This window comes from Epargyreus clarus, unplaced genomic scaffold (genome assembly GCF_041222505.1).
Source record: "Epargyreus clarus isolate Ecla_fem2 unplaced genomic scaffold, WU_Ecla_fem_2.2 ptg000034l, whole genome shotgun sequence".
NCBI classification, from domain to species: domain Eukaryota; kingdom Metazoa; phylum Arthropoda; class Insecta; order Lepidoptera; family Hesperiidae; genus Epargyreus; species Epargyreus clarus.
Window position 1 is genome coordinate 8,867,007 of NW_027332239.1, and position 16,453 is coordinate 8,883,459.

Sequence of the window (16,453 nt, forward strand, 5' to 3'; positions counted from 1 at the left end):
GTGAGCTGAATCTTTGAATCGGGTCAGATCTGAGTTACTCACATCTACTCAGAACAATGAGGGTGGAGATGAAGATTGTGATTCGCGCGGGAAAACAAAGAATATAGTAAACTATAGGAAATAAGATGTCGAATGGACGCATTACTTTAACTCATCTTGGTTTTTTATGAAGAGAGATCTTCTTTCCTAATACTACATATTAAAAATAAAGTGTATTATATGCATTCCTATTCCATGTTTTTTGTTACGCTTAAATAATTAAGCTATGTCCTGACTTTGAGTTTCGGATGATCCGGCTCGAAAGACCATAAGAGTAGTTTTAGAGTGAATCGAAACAGTACCCTGCGTATATGTTTTCAACTAAGATCGATTACCGTGCATTAATATTGACATTTTTAGTAGGTACCTTAACGACTACCAAAGGCGCTGTATGTAGATTTGTATAAAAGATCGAGTCTTCAATTGAAAACTCATCCCAAGGGTACAGGTAGAGGAATTATGATATTTATTTGCAAATTAATAGTATGCAATTTCACTCTTTGTGTGATCGTACGTACGTACTTATACGTTATAGTACGTACTTATAATGTACGTTTCTGCCATATTGTTAATTCGTGATACCACTCATGCCGTGTTCAAAATTGGCATATTTTATGTAATATTGTAACAATATAGGCATAGAATGATAAAAAATAACTATGCTTTGTATTAATTGCAGAGATCAATAAGTGTTATGCCAGTCATACATTAATATACCTATTAATGTCTGACTGATTGATGATCGTTAATTAAATTACTTATATTGCATACTTACCAAATGTAAGTTCTGTAATTTGAAAAATTTTAATGTTTTTTTACGATCTACGATCTTTACGTTTAACTTATAGGGGTGCAGTTTAAAGGGAGTATTATATACATGTAAAATTGTAACCTTTTATTGTTTCCGTAGTAAAAAAATTCTACAAAATCCCAAACGTTCATAAAGAATTTATCATTTAAAAATTAAAAGTAACAAAATAATATTAAGTGATACCTGACAAAATATATTTACTAACTTAAAGGTATATAAAAGAGAATAAATATTGTCCAAAAAATATATTTTATTGTAGTAGACAACACGAGGACGCACGCCCAGCGCCCAGCCCGCGCCGCGCGCGCGTCCCACAACAACGCTTCGCTATCTACGTCCATCACTCTGTTTTAATAATTGGAATAATTTATTTAATAATTACAACGTTTTTTTTATCTGTCCGTATTTTAACATTAGGTATAACTAATTTCGTCTTGTATAACTTGGTGTAAGAACAGCCTTCAGGAATTGAAATAGGGTGGCGCAATACGCGCCTCACAGCACTGTTTCCATTTCTACTCGCGTCCGCTCTCTGTAAATATGAAAAATATTAAAGTAAGTATTATATCAGTAAGAAATTTTAGTGACTGTTAGATCAATATTTATTCGATTACTTTTGTTATTATTCGAGTTACATGTTTAAAAACCGAATTATGCAGAAGCTAAATTGGGACATCTACTAATAATTTTGATAAACTTGGAATAATTACGTATTTTCGCACATACCTATACCATTAAACGAAACAGTAAGTCGGTGTGGCAAAATGATGATAGGTAACACAAGAAAAAGTTGAGTTAGCTCGAGCAATTTTGTAACGGTACACAAATTAATTTAGTTTCATAAATTCAGTTACTTGACTGTTATTCACATTGTTGTATACTCCGCGCTAAACTGCTAGTCCGCTCTAAAGTTGTTGCGCGCAGGTTTAGTTAGCATATTATACTCCGTAATGTAAGGGCACACTAACGAAGCTATGTACCCGTGGGCGAGAGCGGACAGCAGACAGGTGCCAGGAGGGACCCGCGCTGTCTTCATCCCGCTAATATCTACAATTTGCTATTGCGACGCGACTCGTTTCTATACGCGGACTAGCAGTTTGGCGCGGAGTATACTTTCGTACATGTTGGCAACACCAACAAAATTGTAAATATAGCGGTCATGTGTCACCACCGCGGGTTCTCTTCCGCTCGCCACCATAACTAAGCCTGTACGTGTCCGAGTAAATAATAAAAGATTCTGCCTCCAAAATCAACAAAGCTTTTAATACAGTCCACATCAAACCCCCAACAGTACACACCTAGAGCGTAGGTCGCCGCAAGAGAGTGGACGGTCGAGATCGGGCAGCAGGTCGGCGGGCGCGTGCAGCGTGCGCGGGCGCGTGGCGTCGTGCGCCAGCCCGCCGGCGAGCAGCGCGGCCGCCGACGCCAGGCGCCGCGGCGGCGGCTGCAGCCCGTGCGCCGCCAGCGCCGCCGCCAGCTGCCGCGCGCGCGCCATAGCCGCGTCGCGCTCGTGACGCGCGCGCCACACCTGATGAGTGTGCAAAAGTTTCTCAAGCAACGTTTGGATACTCTCGAACCTTGCGTTGAGAATCGAAAAACCCTACGCCCGCGAATAATGGCAAAGTAACGTTGCGAATATCGGTATAAATGTGTTCGGATTAATGATGTGCCCAGTCGGCCATTATTGGTATTCGAGTACTTTAGTACCTATACTCATATAAAAAAGAATCGAATCAGTACTCGAGTCCAGAGTTTTCACTAGGTACTCGAGTTAGCATGAAGTACTCGAGTACTATATGAAGACCAAAAAAAAGGGCCACTCGCTACATAAAATTAAACAAGTTGTTACTTGCGCAATACATAACACTGGGATCAATGTACGAGTACCGTCAGTATTCGAGTATCACTGGTACTCGAGTATCATTTATTAGTATTCGAGTACGCGAGTTGATGACTCGGCACATCCCTAGTTCGGGCACACTCGAGTAAATTATTTACGGACTTGTACTAGCGCCTGTTAGTTTGTACCTACTTGGTGAGTATGAAAGTAGCATCAATTTCGGGTGTAAGGGTGTAACTACTCAAATGTATTCGCCACGATGCCAGGGTGTAGGTTATTCAGTGCGAATCAAAGGTTTACGCCCTGTAATCTTGTAATCTTGCACAGCGGTTACACTGTACACACTCTTCATTGTTCGGTAAGTTACTCAGGGACGAGAAGCTAAACGAGGTATCAGATCATGGATAATAACTGTAAATGTATGTAATTGAATGAATAGATTATAGTAGAGACCTGCGCTGCACAGACGGCGGAGCGGCAATGGCCCCGCCCGCCTGCGCCGAAGCCCCGCGCCGCCGCTTCCACGACAGCGCCATGGAAGCTAAGAGATTGACCTATGGAAATATAATATTGTTACATTTTATATCTTTTTCTTATAATTAAGTAGATATAAATATATTTAAAGTTGTTTCTCTTTTCTTAGTCCGCGTGCACCGCAATTGTAAACATTGTTTAGGCTAAGTAAAGCCTAAAAAACAATTTAGAAATGATAAACACCTGTGATAAACTCTATCATATAATACTAAGTAAAAGTTTCTGAAACGTTACTTTTTCGTACTACGTACTCACGTAAAAATGGAGTAAGTGTGGCGGAACTGCCCACAGAGTCGAACGAACAAGGGTTCTAGGTATTACCTTCAACCAAGTAACATTTACCCATTGACAAGGAGACCAGAGCGCAACAGGAGCCCGCACTGGAAGCGGCGAGGTGTTCCCGCAGGTAGCGGAAGTACACGTGCTCCAGAAGAAGCAGTAGCGCCGCCAGCAGGATACCCGCCATGAGCAGCAGGAACGCCGACAGAAACTGCTCCAGCGCGAGCGGATCGGATGACTTGTGCTCTTGCTTGTTCGGCTTGCACGTGCCTGTCATCCAGTATCTGAGAAATAAGCCAGTACAACTCTACATTATTGTTTAAGCCAATTTTCTGCGAATTACACTGTACGTACTAAAATAATGATGTCAAGCTCTCGGCTCACCCATACAAAACAGCAACAACATAAAACAAATGTTTATTTGATTCATATTTCACATTCTACTTCGATACTCTAATTATTAAAAATGATACCTTCGTAAACGCTCTAGATCTCCGTTTGAGCGTAGGTCAAGTAGCCTTTTGTTGAACATACTGAGGTATTTGGAGTTTCGTGTAAATGCTAATCCGTAACCGGACATTGCATACCACGAGCCTACTGTTAGTAGTCGGCAGTCTTCATCCTGTAAAACAAATAAATAACTGTAAAAAACTATGAAAACTGTTGCAGTGTTTGTGATCTCAAGTAGTGTAGTATCTATATACTACACTACTCACAAAGATCACAAACACTGCAACAGTTTTCATAGTAATAGACGCTCTTTTTAATGTATTAATTCATATCTATATATGAATTAATACATTAAAAAGAGCGTCTATGTATTTAATCAATCAAAATAGCAGAATTCATAGCAGATTCATAGCAGATTTCAAGATATTTGATGATATACGTATCACTCTTCTATAAAGTTAAAATTAAATTAATTAAATAGGGTATAGCTCGACGCTCTCTCCTATTAAAATAATCAGATCTTAAAATTGTAAAGTTATCTGTTCAGAAATTCCAATACATATAACTGAAAACTTAATTCTGTGTTAGCTCTGCGCGTGTGAAACTTTTGTTTCGCCTCGACATTTTTGAGTCGCAATTCTTTTGTACAACGTTATTTGAATACTAATTAACTAAGTATGTACTAAATAAAATGTATACTTACTTGTGACACTAAGTAGTCTAACACTGTACCGTCGTAGATAAAAGCGTCAAGCTCTCCTGTGAGTACACTTGTTACCCCTGCACCGACAGTACTACGATTATATCTGCAAACAAAAACGAGTACGAGTATATTTATTAATATAACACGTATAAAAGCAGATTATGTATTGTTTATATAAATAGCTTTGTAACTTACCGAACCATATAGGCATGTGGTTCTGAAAAATATTTAGCAAGAGTTGCGTCCGTATGAGACCATGGCACGGTCCCAAATTTGAGCGGTGGACGTTGAGACAAAGGTCTTGCTATTCGCGGGTCGTCTAAGCCGCTGAGTTCGTGAAACTCTTCTCGAGTGATCATGAATGCAGCGAGGTTAGCGGTGTATATAGCCAGAAACACCACAGCAAACATAGCCCACATGTTGGTCATGAACCGAGCAGTAAACCCTCGTGGGGAATCCACGTGAACAGACGCCTGTTGGAAATATATATTTGAGTACGTAATATCTAATAGTACAAATATAATGTTGAAAATAACAAGGTAATTTACCTGAAAAAGTACAGCCCAAACAATCCAGTAAGTTCGGCAAAGAGAAAACCTGTTTTGGGGCATTCGTTTTGAGTTTTGGCCCGTTGAGCAATCAAATCCACTCGGTGATAACCATTCGAAGAAGAAAATCGAAAATGTAGCCGCTTGTATAGCCACAGCGCCTACGAGCATCCATGAAGCAGTGTCGAAGGGTTCGAGAAAAGCAGTAGGAGAGATGATACCAGTCCTTTTAGCGACAACAATTGCGACACCAGTTTCCATAAATGGTACACTAAAATCCACAACTGCTTCGCGGTCTGAATTTATTATTAAAGATGTTAAAACCTGCAAAAATCAGAAGTATTTCATGCATTTCATGAAATATTTCACATAATTCGATCTAAAGCTATAATAACATTACCATATCCGTCTTTTTATTCACAAGATCTGCGATTAGACCATTCCATTTGCCGTTGTGCAATGTACCCCATCTACCATCCTCGACTCGGACAAGCTCGTACGTAAAACCGAGTTGTTCAGCTAACTGTTGCAACAAGTCGATGCAGAAGCCACTACAACACTGATACAGTGAACTATTCCTGTGAGCGGTTCCTGCCTCTAACCTAAAATAAACCTCTCGAGTTATTTTTTATGAAGAAGTTAATATCTTTATGAAAACAATATTTTTACATTGTTATCACATAATACATACCCTGCTACTTCTGTTTCTGGTGCCACCCGGCAAATGACACCCCGATCTAAGGAGCATCGGCCGCTGACGGGGTCTGGTGGTGCCAAATTAATATATGGCGGTTCCTCCAAAAACGTTATCCGCATATGAAATTTTTCAGGAACTCCTTGCGGTGGTGTATGCAAACCTCCTGGCCACACTATGTCTTTTATTACTAAACGTTCTTTTGGATAAGAGTTCCACGTTCCAACTTCTTCCCAAACTACCTAAAATCATAAAAGACAAATACAAAATGTCCAAGAAATATTTATACGTACGTATTATTAATAACGTATTGGCAAATATTTACTTGTTCGCCTAATGTTGGTCTCAGGTTCATAATTTTTAATTCTGCAGCTCTGAGCTCCCCATCAGGTGTAAATTCGATTCGTTGTTTTCCAGGTTCACCATCTACGCTGACGTTCCGTAGATGACGATAAAAACGTTCTCCCGTTGACCATCTAGCTTCGCCTGTACCAACGCCGCTGCAAGATAATCTCGTTCCCAATGGATACCTGAAGTACTCTGCCTCAGAGATATACGACTCCACGCCATATGCGAATACTTTCACAGCTGTCGCAATTTCGTTGATTAATGACGTACTGGACGTATCGAAGTGTACACCTATGCATGTAACAACAATCATTTACAAAATGTCGTAAGAGATCTTCACGAATTAACAGTCACTAAGTAATTATTATAATTTATTGCAGTTTTTTATGTGTGATTAATTTACTGATGAACAAAATACGTACCCAGCATGCCAACTGGAAATTTGTTGGGTTGATGCATAGAGCCCAGCACACTCTGTGTAACAATCCAAACAAAGTTTTCACCGGTCAGATGCAGGTCTCCGGCAGACGAGAGAATATCGGCAGCTTCCTCACGCGTCGCATAAAGCAACATCACACGAGCTTCGCTCGTCACTAATTCATTTAGATCCGCTGCTTTTTTTACAACTATTGCATTTAAAATTGTAAATTTGAATCGGTCCTGTAGATTAATCATATTTGTAAATAATAGAGCAATACGTCCAAATAATTTAAGAAAGAAATTAATAATGGATACGAACTTGAAGTGCAGTGACCCTCTCTCTTACGGCCTGTATAAAATCGTCGTGCCCAGCAATAGCTGAGGTGATGACGCTAAACTGATGCCATTTGTATCGTTCTAGTATTGAGAGCATTGCTGCAGTTTGATGTTCAATTGTAGGAGCAAGTTGAAGACGAAGAGATGCATGTGACGCCCTTTTTTCCAGTCCGCTATTATCCGCGTTCCACGCAATAACCTAGATGAACATAAAGAATATAAATATTCGTATTGCGAGCTATATTGGGGATTATACGAGGAAAATGGTAATAAAAGCTTACCGGAATGCCAAGATATCCGGCCAGTTGTAAGAAATACTGTGCAGAGGCAGTAGACCGTCCATATTGTTCATGATTCATAAGATAAAGTATTGCAGACACATTGACAGCTAAAAAATCTTTACATAGCGAGTCCAATATGGCTAAAAGTATTTAAGAAGATTAGTAATATTAGTAAGCATTTACGAAGTATGTAAATTAAATATGGTAGGTATGTATGTAAGTTAAGATCAAAATAGGACATATTTTCTCATTCGTTGACGGTCGTTCGAGCTATAAAGAAATGTTCATGGATATGATTATTATTACACACTTACACATAGGACTAGGTGTGAGGCCCTGCATGGAAAGCGTAATATTTAGGCGCACGTATGAGAAGAGTTTGAGATGTCTGCGCGGCAGTTTAGCTAGAGCTGCCTTTTCGGCTCTGGTGTAGTCGCGTGCACCGAAGGCCTTATGTGGCACGACAAGAGCCGCCGTGATGACGGACGGAGCGCGAGGGGCGGCGGGAGCGGGCGAGGTGCGCGGGCGCCGCAGTCCGTCCACGCCGAGACGCACCCCGGCGCCCCGGGCACCGTCGCGAGATCCACTCCCCAGAACGCCACCGCCCACTTTGATACCGCCACCGCGCTCCGCCGCCGATAGCGCGCCCAGCGCGGCCAGTGCCATCAGCGCAGTTCGTGCCTGCATCTCCACTTCTGATGCTGTAAACAATTTATAAAGAAATGGAAGATGAAAGAACAAAAGCAGAACCAGCATGGTTCAATCGAGTAGATAATACGCCACACCTTAAGCTTGTACTTGTATCGAGTGATAATAAGATAGATACTCGTACCTCATCGTTATTCCTTTCATGAAGAAACAGTATTAGTACCTAAAAATTCAGGCATCTAGCTTTACTTACAACGAAGTTAAAGGGGGTCGACAGTGACCTGAATTGCTTCTAAAAAAGAATGGTACGGCCATGCCACTTTTTTTTCTTTTTTTTGGACTTGGCAGGGGCACGGCCGTGCCCCCAAAAATTATTGTTTCTGTATGAAAAAAAACATACTTAACTAGTCTGAGTATGTTCTTCATTTACAATAATTTTCTTGGTTAATTGTTGCTCTTTAATGAAATAGATCAATAAGTACTTATTTTGTTTTCAAATGTTAGTAAACTAATGAAATTAGCTTGACTTGTCTGCTGCAGGTACTTACGCGGCGTTATATGTATAAGAGGGAGGTCTATGAAAACAGTTGTTTCAATTTATAATAGTTAAACTTATGGTTAACTTTAAAAACTATCTGTTTACTGTTTACATAACATTTAATGAAAATCAGATTATATTAATATTTCTAAGTAGGTAGTTCGGTCCTGAAGGGGGTGGCCCAATCCAAATGTAAATATGTTTTGTTTTTGGTTTTTGCTCTATAAACACATTAATAATTGCAACATTTAACAAATATTAATACATTGGCGAATTCTAATGAAATAGTAGAAACATAACTACTATACATACTTAAGAATAAAAACAGCCGACTGCTTAAAAGTACGTAGGTGACTCAAAAGGAAACAAACAATAAGTAGAAATCATGAGCTCGACTCGCACTAAGCTCTATTAAATTGTTGTTTTACTTTTATTCGCTTTGCATTCAAAACATGCCTTCGCAGTAGGTAAATTTATATTGCATAAAATCTTCGATCACTAATAACATAAAATATATGTTTAGTGACAGCCTACCATTATCACCTTGTTTAGCTACAATATCTTTAGCCTATTATTATCTCGGTATTTATGACATGTTTTTGAATTTAACTACGATGCTGTATTGTATGCAAAATTATGTAGTTAATAACAAATAAATGCGCTTAAATAAGTCATTAAGATTAAGACCTTCTTATCGGGTGAACATTTGATCAGATAGTCTTGCTTGCGCACGTTTTGAGCTAACTGAACAAGTGAATGCAGCAACTAGACAACAGGCGGACAACTGGTCCTTAAGGAATTCTCAGTTGCTAAGCAGATTTTGAAGACAGTTGACACCAATATAATGAGAATTACCACGATAGGTATATCTCAAAAGTCGGCAGTCAACTATTTAATCGGCAAGTACGCGCTTCACTAGACTACTAGTCTAGTGACGACGTCGACGACGTCACTAGACACTAGACTAGTCACTAGCACCACACAGTTTTAGCAGTCGGCCAATAGTTTGTTAATCTAATGGTTTGAAAGCAAACGTGTAGCCCATCCAACCTTTTATCGGCCGATACCGAATGTACACTTCAACCGGCCAATACCGCATCGTGTATCAACGGCCGGATCGAACTATCACTCAATGAAAAGCCTGTGGAGACCTATATATTGTAAAATATGGATGTCTACGACTTAAATTTGTGGCATGAATTTACACATCTTACGCTGCAGATCTCGAACCTAAATCTGTAGCTCTATAATTTGCTCAATAAAATAAAATATCCATATAGTTAACAAAACCAATTACTATAAAATCATACAATGCTCAGAACAATGACTAGTAATACAATGCTAGCCATAGGTTTTCACGCTAATGTTGAGAGCAGATTATTCCCAACCGTAATATTGAAGGACAAATAAAATAAATCAAAATGATAGAAATATGTATATGTCTATTTATAATAACTCTATGACACGGCCTAATTACTTCAATGTTTATAAATTATACTTATAAGAATATACAAATAGCACAGTATGTAGCACAGTATTAAATAAAACAAATAACGTAAATAAAAATATCCTATAATAAAAAAATAAGTTTAAAAGAGCTCCACCCAAAGTTTAGGGATGATAAAAATTTCTACAATTTTTATATCCTTACCGATACCTTTCGTTTGCAATAAAATTTTGTTATAGTTTAATAAAGTGACTTGTTGTTGTAGTTGTAGATATTCAAATTAAAAAAATAAATAGAGTAGAATAGATAGAAATAGAGTTAAAAAAAGGCGGCTATATTTGTATTAAAATTTTTAACGCGTTAGTATATAAATATAGTAAATAATGAAAAACACTGTTATCTAATCAAAATTTAAATGATAAATACCCAAACATCATAATTGTTTACAATATTTTACATAATATGTAGGCACAGCTGTGCTTAACTTGATTATTTATATAAATTTCCACTTACCTTCATCAATTTTTTATCCCGAACATAATATTCTATGCATATTACGAAACCTTGCTAGGATAGTGGAGACATCTATCTTCAGTAAACTTCAATTCATATTTTTTATTAAAGATGGCTTCCCATCATGTGTTAAGTTTTGCCGAATTTGTTGTAATTTTAGGTTATATATACATATGCAAACGAATTAAAAAAATAAGGCAGTAGATTAACTAATATGTTGTTATAGATACCTATAAGCGCGACGCACCGCGATGGTGGCAGTGCCAGCGGCGGCACGGCCGCGTGCTTTGAGCTATCCACATAAATTGAGTAGGTGACGGGCCGACATGGGGTCGTTCTAGGACGGACAGTGGCGTGGTCGCCGGCAGCGCGATCTAACACCACGCGTGTTTACGTAAGCGCCACGCCCCGAGCCACGCTTCGGCGGTAAGGGGCGCGGCGCAGAGCGCGAAGCACCTCCGGTCGCCGAGCGCCGACTGACGCACCCTCATCCCTCATCCCTGCACGCTGAGGAGGATCGCGCCTGCGTCAACCACTTACGTTACAATCTTCACGCCTCCTGTTACATAATGTCTAAACTTCGACAAAGCTCTCTAGCTCCCTAATAAGAATAAGATACTTTTATAGTAAGTGTACAAATGCTATTTATTGTTACTATCTTATTATAACTTAAGTTTGTAGAGACGGGTTCGTTCGTCTAATAAGACGGTTGCGTTTATCTCGAATCGTAGTTTCACTAACAAGTACTAGGCAATTAGGTATCTCATAAATAAATAATAGGTATCGTCCTTGTTTGCGTTAGGTTTTACTATATGGTATCACTCACATCATATCAACCTGGGCAGATGCCCAGACATATCTGTAGAACCACCTACATACCTTCATCACATAACGATCATGTTATGTACATAACTAATACAGCAAGGCCTCGACTTACGCAAACACTAAGTTACACGAGTTATTAAAATCCTGTCTATTCGCCTTTTATTTGGGCGACCTACAACTCTCGATTGTTGATTATAGATTTACTGCTCCCACTTGGTCAATTAATGTAAATGTTCGCGCAACAAATGCGGAGAGTAAACGCATAGTTACTTACAAAATCATATCTTATGATGTTATTTAGGAATATGCAAAATCCTATCCAATCTTACGCAGTTATTGTTCGGTCCTACTTATCGCGTAAGAACGGGGTAGTACTGTATAATAGCACCACCGCCAAACCTGTTTCTGCCTCTAACTGCAGCGTTAAGCGTTGCTGTATTCTGGTTTGAAAGGTGTGGTAAGGGAGACATACTTTTCCGAGGTGTTCCAGCTTAGTCTTCAAGGGTAGTGGCGCATCTGTGCTCGACCTCAGGTAGGAATATCTAATGCTACCTGGGGTTGATTAGAGATGTCCATGAGCGGCAGTAGCCACTTACTATCAGGTGGACTGCTTGCTCGTTTGCTACTCCTAAATTATAAAAAATGGAGACATACTTTTGCGAGGCATTTCAGCCATGGATAGCGGCGGGTTGATTACAGCTGTTCATGGGTGGCAGTGGCCACTTACGATCAGATAACCTGCATGCTCGTCTTCTACTCCTAGTTTGCCGGCTCGGACTCTGTTTTGATTCTAGATGTTGTACGTGTCCATTGTACAGCAGCGCACACGTCACACTTCTGGTGGCACGTAATTTCTTATTATTTTAATTTGATCTTAGTTTTTCTGCTTAGTATTACACCAGAACCATACTGTTGTTAAATACTCAATTTGCTGACTGAATCTAGATCACGAAAAAGCCTACCTAATAAGGTTTTTTTAAAATGCAGCTCCAGAAGTGAATTTAAGCCCAACAATGAGACGAACTCTTCTGTCTAAAGCAAGTTTTAAATTGTCTTTATACAGCCTCGCGGCAAAGCGTCAAAAGCCCTTACTATTGTCGGCAGAGAACGTGCTATTATATTGTTTAAGCCGTGTTCACCCTAGCGACACTTGTGAGTGTTTATCAGACTGCCCCAGGAGGAAAGTAATTTTTTTGTAGAGTATGAACTTAAGTCCAATTTCTTGGGACGCTCTACAGCCTAAACGGTGTAACGGATTTTAAAGTCATAATAATTATGAGGTGATTTTAGGCCGCGTCCACATCAACGCTAAGCTACAAGAGTTTGCAAACCTATAAATACAGTCTAAGTCAAACGTTCAGCATACATTTAAATGTATGTATGAATTGTGACGACGCACTATGGGACCAAACGGCATTTTCCATCTCATAAATGGTTGGGACAAAAGTGTTACTAAAGACGTTTTGATAGTTTTACATTCTTAAATGATAGAGCTATCCGATATACCAGTAAAAACAAATTAAAAAAGTTTTAAGTACTAAAATTACACCCAAACTTTAGACTTTGATAATTTCATATTAACTAGACTTCTCATTATGGAAGTTCAACTTAAGATGTTTTGTATGTTCTAAGTTCTATATAAGTATTATACATTTTTGGATTGCCCAAGATCTCTAGTTTACAACTACATTATGTTTTAATGAGGATTTTTTTTAATTTTTTTATTAAATTATTTTTTTTTTTATTTAATTTTTAAATTACTAAGGAAATGTTCCGTCTTTTTAATTTTCAAATTGAGGTTTCCTTGTTACCGATGACTGCCAATGTTAAGTTAATGACATTTTAAGATACCTTACCTATTCAGAAATACAGGGAAATTAAAAAAACCTGTGTAATTACTGCGCCATTTTGAGCTAAAAGCAAAAATGTCGGCCGAAAAATATTCTTACCTGATATTTTTTTTGCGGTAATTATTTTTAACCACATGTATGTTAAAAATATATCGCATAGTTCTTATCTATTGTGGCAATCATAACCAATATTGGTGTGAGAACTGTTTGTGGAGCAACTCCTAGATAGATGAACGATCTAACAAAAGTAACTGCAAGAATTGAAAACTAAGATGCGTTTAAATACGGACTTACATGCATGGATAAAGTGTATGGAAATGATATTTCTTATAACCAGGATTTGAAAAGTGGACTGCATCGACTCCAGAGAAAAAAAAGATAAAAGAAGAAAAAAAGAAGCATGTTCAAACTGGTTTTCGGGAATTGCTTGGTTTACGCATTGATTAACATCGTCAAGGTTCTGGAAACAGCAATGACATAAATACAGCAAAGAGATTCTTCCAAAACTATCAATGTTCTGCACAAATCACAGGTATTGATGAAGAGTTGATCAAGAGATTATACATAATTCTGCAAACCATGTCATCGGGATTTTCTGTAAACGCTGTAAAGTTTGGTGAATATACGCTAATACGCGAATATACTGCACAGTTATATGAGAGTAAATACTATTGGTACTATATGCCATCATATTTCTGAGTTATAGTAGTTATAGAAGTGCTGATGTATTTCGATTTAAAGGATGTTGTTTTGTTAGGGAGATACATTTATGTCGCGATGAAACAACCTCAAAGGTAGCAACGTATGTACCTATATGTATGATCTCAGGTAGGACTCTAATCCTATCTAAGGTTGATTTTAGGGAGCTCCGTGAGCGGCGTAAGTGTCATTAGAAATTAATTATTACTTGCTTTAAGTGAAGAAAAACGTCGCAATTTACAGACCTGGAAGTTGTTTAAAAGTTCTTAAAGATGTGTTAACTCTTCTCATTTTGAGAGCACACCCCTACCATATACCACTGGCGGTATAAAGATAATATTAAATGACAGACGCAATAGAGGGGCTAGAGGGCCAAATAAACGTTAAAAATACAAACTCACGTATATCACGATCACGACCGTTCGGGATTTAGGGGGTGGTTAAATTTTAGACGACCCTTACACTTATATTTATTTTTAAGAGATGTTTTTTCGAAGATAAGCCTACTCTCGGTAAGGTCGAATTGTTCCCAAACGATCTCGGTGGTAGAACTCTTTGTGGTATTAAGTTTAAAGTGTGTTATAAGGGAGACATGTGACTTACTCATCAGACGCTACCCCGGGAAGGACAACAATATCTGTAGCCGCATTCCGTCGTACAACCAGATGGTGTGGCGAGCTTTATGTTCACCAGCCCGACGGAGCAACACGCTTAGAGGTTGCCTGTCGCGTTCCTTTGAAGATCCCAGAGTCTTCAACGCGGCGTACAGGACGATCATCGGGGGAGTTCTAGTGCGATAAGAATCCCACATAACTCCGTGTCGCTCCCACGGCACCGGGTACCTTTTGAACGTTTCTCCCACGTCAACAAAAAAAAGAAAGGGTGGTAACGCATCTGTAACAGACTAATCTTATCTGGAATTGATTACAATTGTCCATAGGAGGCAGTAGTCTTTTACCATTAGTCGACTGCGTGCTCGTTTGCTACTTCTGTAGTATAAAAACATCAATGGTTAGATGCGCGTCGAACTTGCACTCGGAGGGATCCTTATTTCAATTTTTATTTATTTGTTATTTTCTAGTATTCTGTTATCATAGCAGCCATATAAATAAACGCATTGTAAATATTTGAACTGTCTACTTATTAAAGTTCAATGTCGAGAAATACCGGATCTTTTATGGAGATCTCATATTTATTTTCAACCTTTTATTTTTTATTATAGCGACCACAACAATACGTACCTCAGCAAGTGTCTATATATTATGGTTCACGAGATAGAGCCCTGTGCTATGGCAGACGGCCGGAGGCTTGGACGGAATCTTAAAAAAAGCCTTGGATCCGCCATTGCTGAAGTAAAGTAAAAGTTTTTTGTCATTCCTTCCTTTATATGTTCCTGTGGTAATTACAATAATGAAAATGTGGGAACATAATATTCGTATCGAAAATTACTAACATATGTATGTAACCTAAATTACTACTATTACTTACAGTAAATTAAATTTAATTAAACAGATTTCGAAAGATTAAATAGGCAAATAAATAATTAAAACTGAGATTATAAATAGTTGGAAACTAATCGGTAAAAATACGAACTGTAGGAGATTGATATAAGTCTTACATGAAGTCTGGGTCTCTCACATAACGGGCGTGGTATTTAACAAAATTCGAATATTATTTTGTAAATGTTTAAGGAAAGGTCACTAGTAAAATATAGTAAAGACATGTTAATTAAAGTAGTATAAAACTTGAAAGCATCCATCAGTGCTTAAGTATTAATCTGATTTCTCTTTGGCGAAAGGTTTCTTACTTTTTTATTATACGAATAAAAGTTATAGAAATATATCACAGATAAAACCAGACCTGCCACTAGTACAAGTTAATAATACCAGCATGATAGAAACATTTTTTCACTGTCCGATTTAATGATTGTTTATATGGCATGGAATGTACCGAATGTATTCAGATATCCATTTGAAATGTTCCATTTATGGGAACAGTTGCAACTCAGAAATAATATCAATAACACTACCAACATACATATTTGAAAAACATAATTGTCATAAAATTTATAAAATCTTACACTGTATATGTGTAACACAAATCAAATTACAATGAATTTTATTAATGTAAACTGCTAAATCTCTTTTTACTTTTTAAATAAAGAAACAGCCTGTTTCCTTATTTTTTGTTGAGATTTAACAGAAAAAAGACAGTGGAAAAATCTACTAAATAATGTGTTACATGGAAATGAATGATGAATAATTGGTATCATGTTAGTGAGTGATCATTCCAATAATTTGCTTTATAACATTATACCTAATATTACAATATATCGTCATTTTATCGGACACTGAAAATATGCTCTAACACTTACATATATACCTAAGAAAATATGGGCAAGTATTGTTTATGGATAGGATCATACACTAACTGTTGTAAACACATTACATTTATCACAGTTTCTAATACTGTTTTTTGTCAACACCACCATTTATATATATGTAGTCATTTAAACCATGAGGTTCTTAATCGTAAAGAGGCAAATAAAACCAAACCAGCTGTACCAGCTCAAACACCAAAACACAGTGCTTTTTAGCGTCCTGTAAAAATATCAATAAGCCTCTTCATCTTCACCCTATAATATAGAATT

At 37.9% G+C, this 16,453-nt stretch overlaps 1 protein-coding gene across 1 annotated transcript; it reads right to left on the bottom strand.

Annotated features, from left to right (window-relative positions):
* Positions 1-1,032: 1,032 nt before the first annotated feature.
* Positions 1,033-10,906, bottom strand: Nmdar2 (glutamate ionotropic receptor NMDA type subunit 2). Its single transcript, XM_073091425.1, has 16 exons — positions 10,660-10,906; positions 7,598-7,984; positions 7,284-7,423; positions 6,986-7,201; positions 6,669-6,906; positions 6,224-6,537; positions 5,896-6,140; positions 5,605-5,806; positions 5,205-5,528; positions 4,852-5,129; positions 4,657-4,759; positions 3,977-4,125; positions 3,567-3,787; positions 3,144-3,244; positions 2,149-2,378; positions 1,033-1,382 (listed from the first exon to the last, which is right to left on the bottom strand). The coding sequence occupies exons 2-16, from the start codon at positions 7,968-7,970 to the stop codon at positions 1,346-1,348; spliced, it is 3,171 nt and encodes a 1,056-aa protein (XP_072947526.1). The 5' UTR covers positions 7,971-7,984; positions 10,660-10,906; the 3' UTR covers positions 1,033-1,345.
* Positions 10,907-16,453: the final 5,547 nt, after the last annotated feature.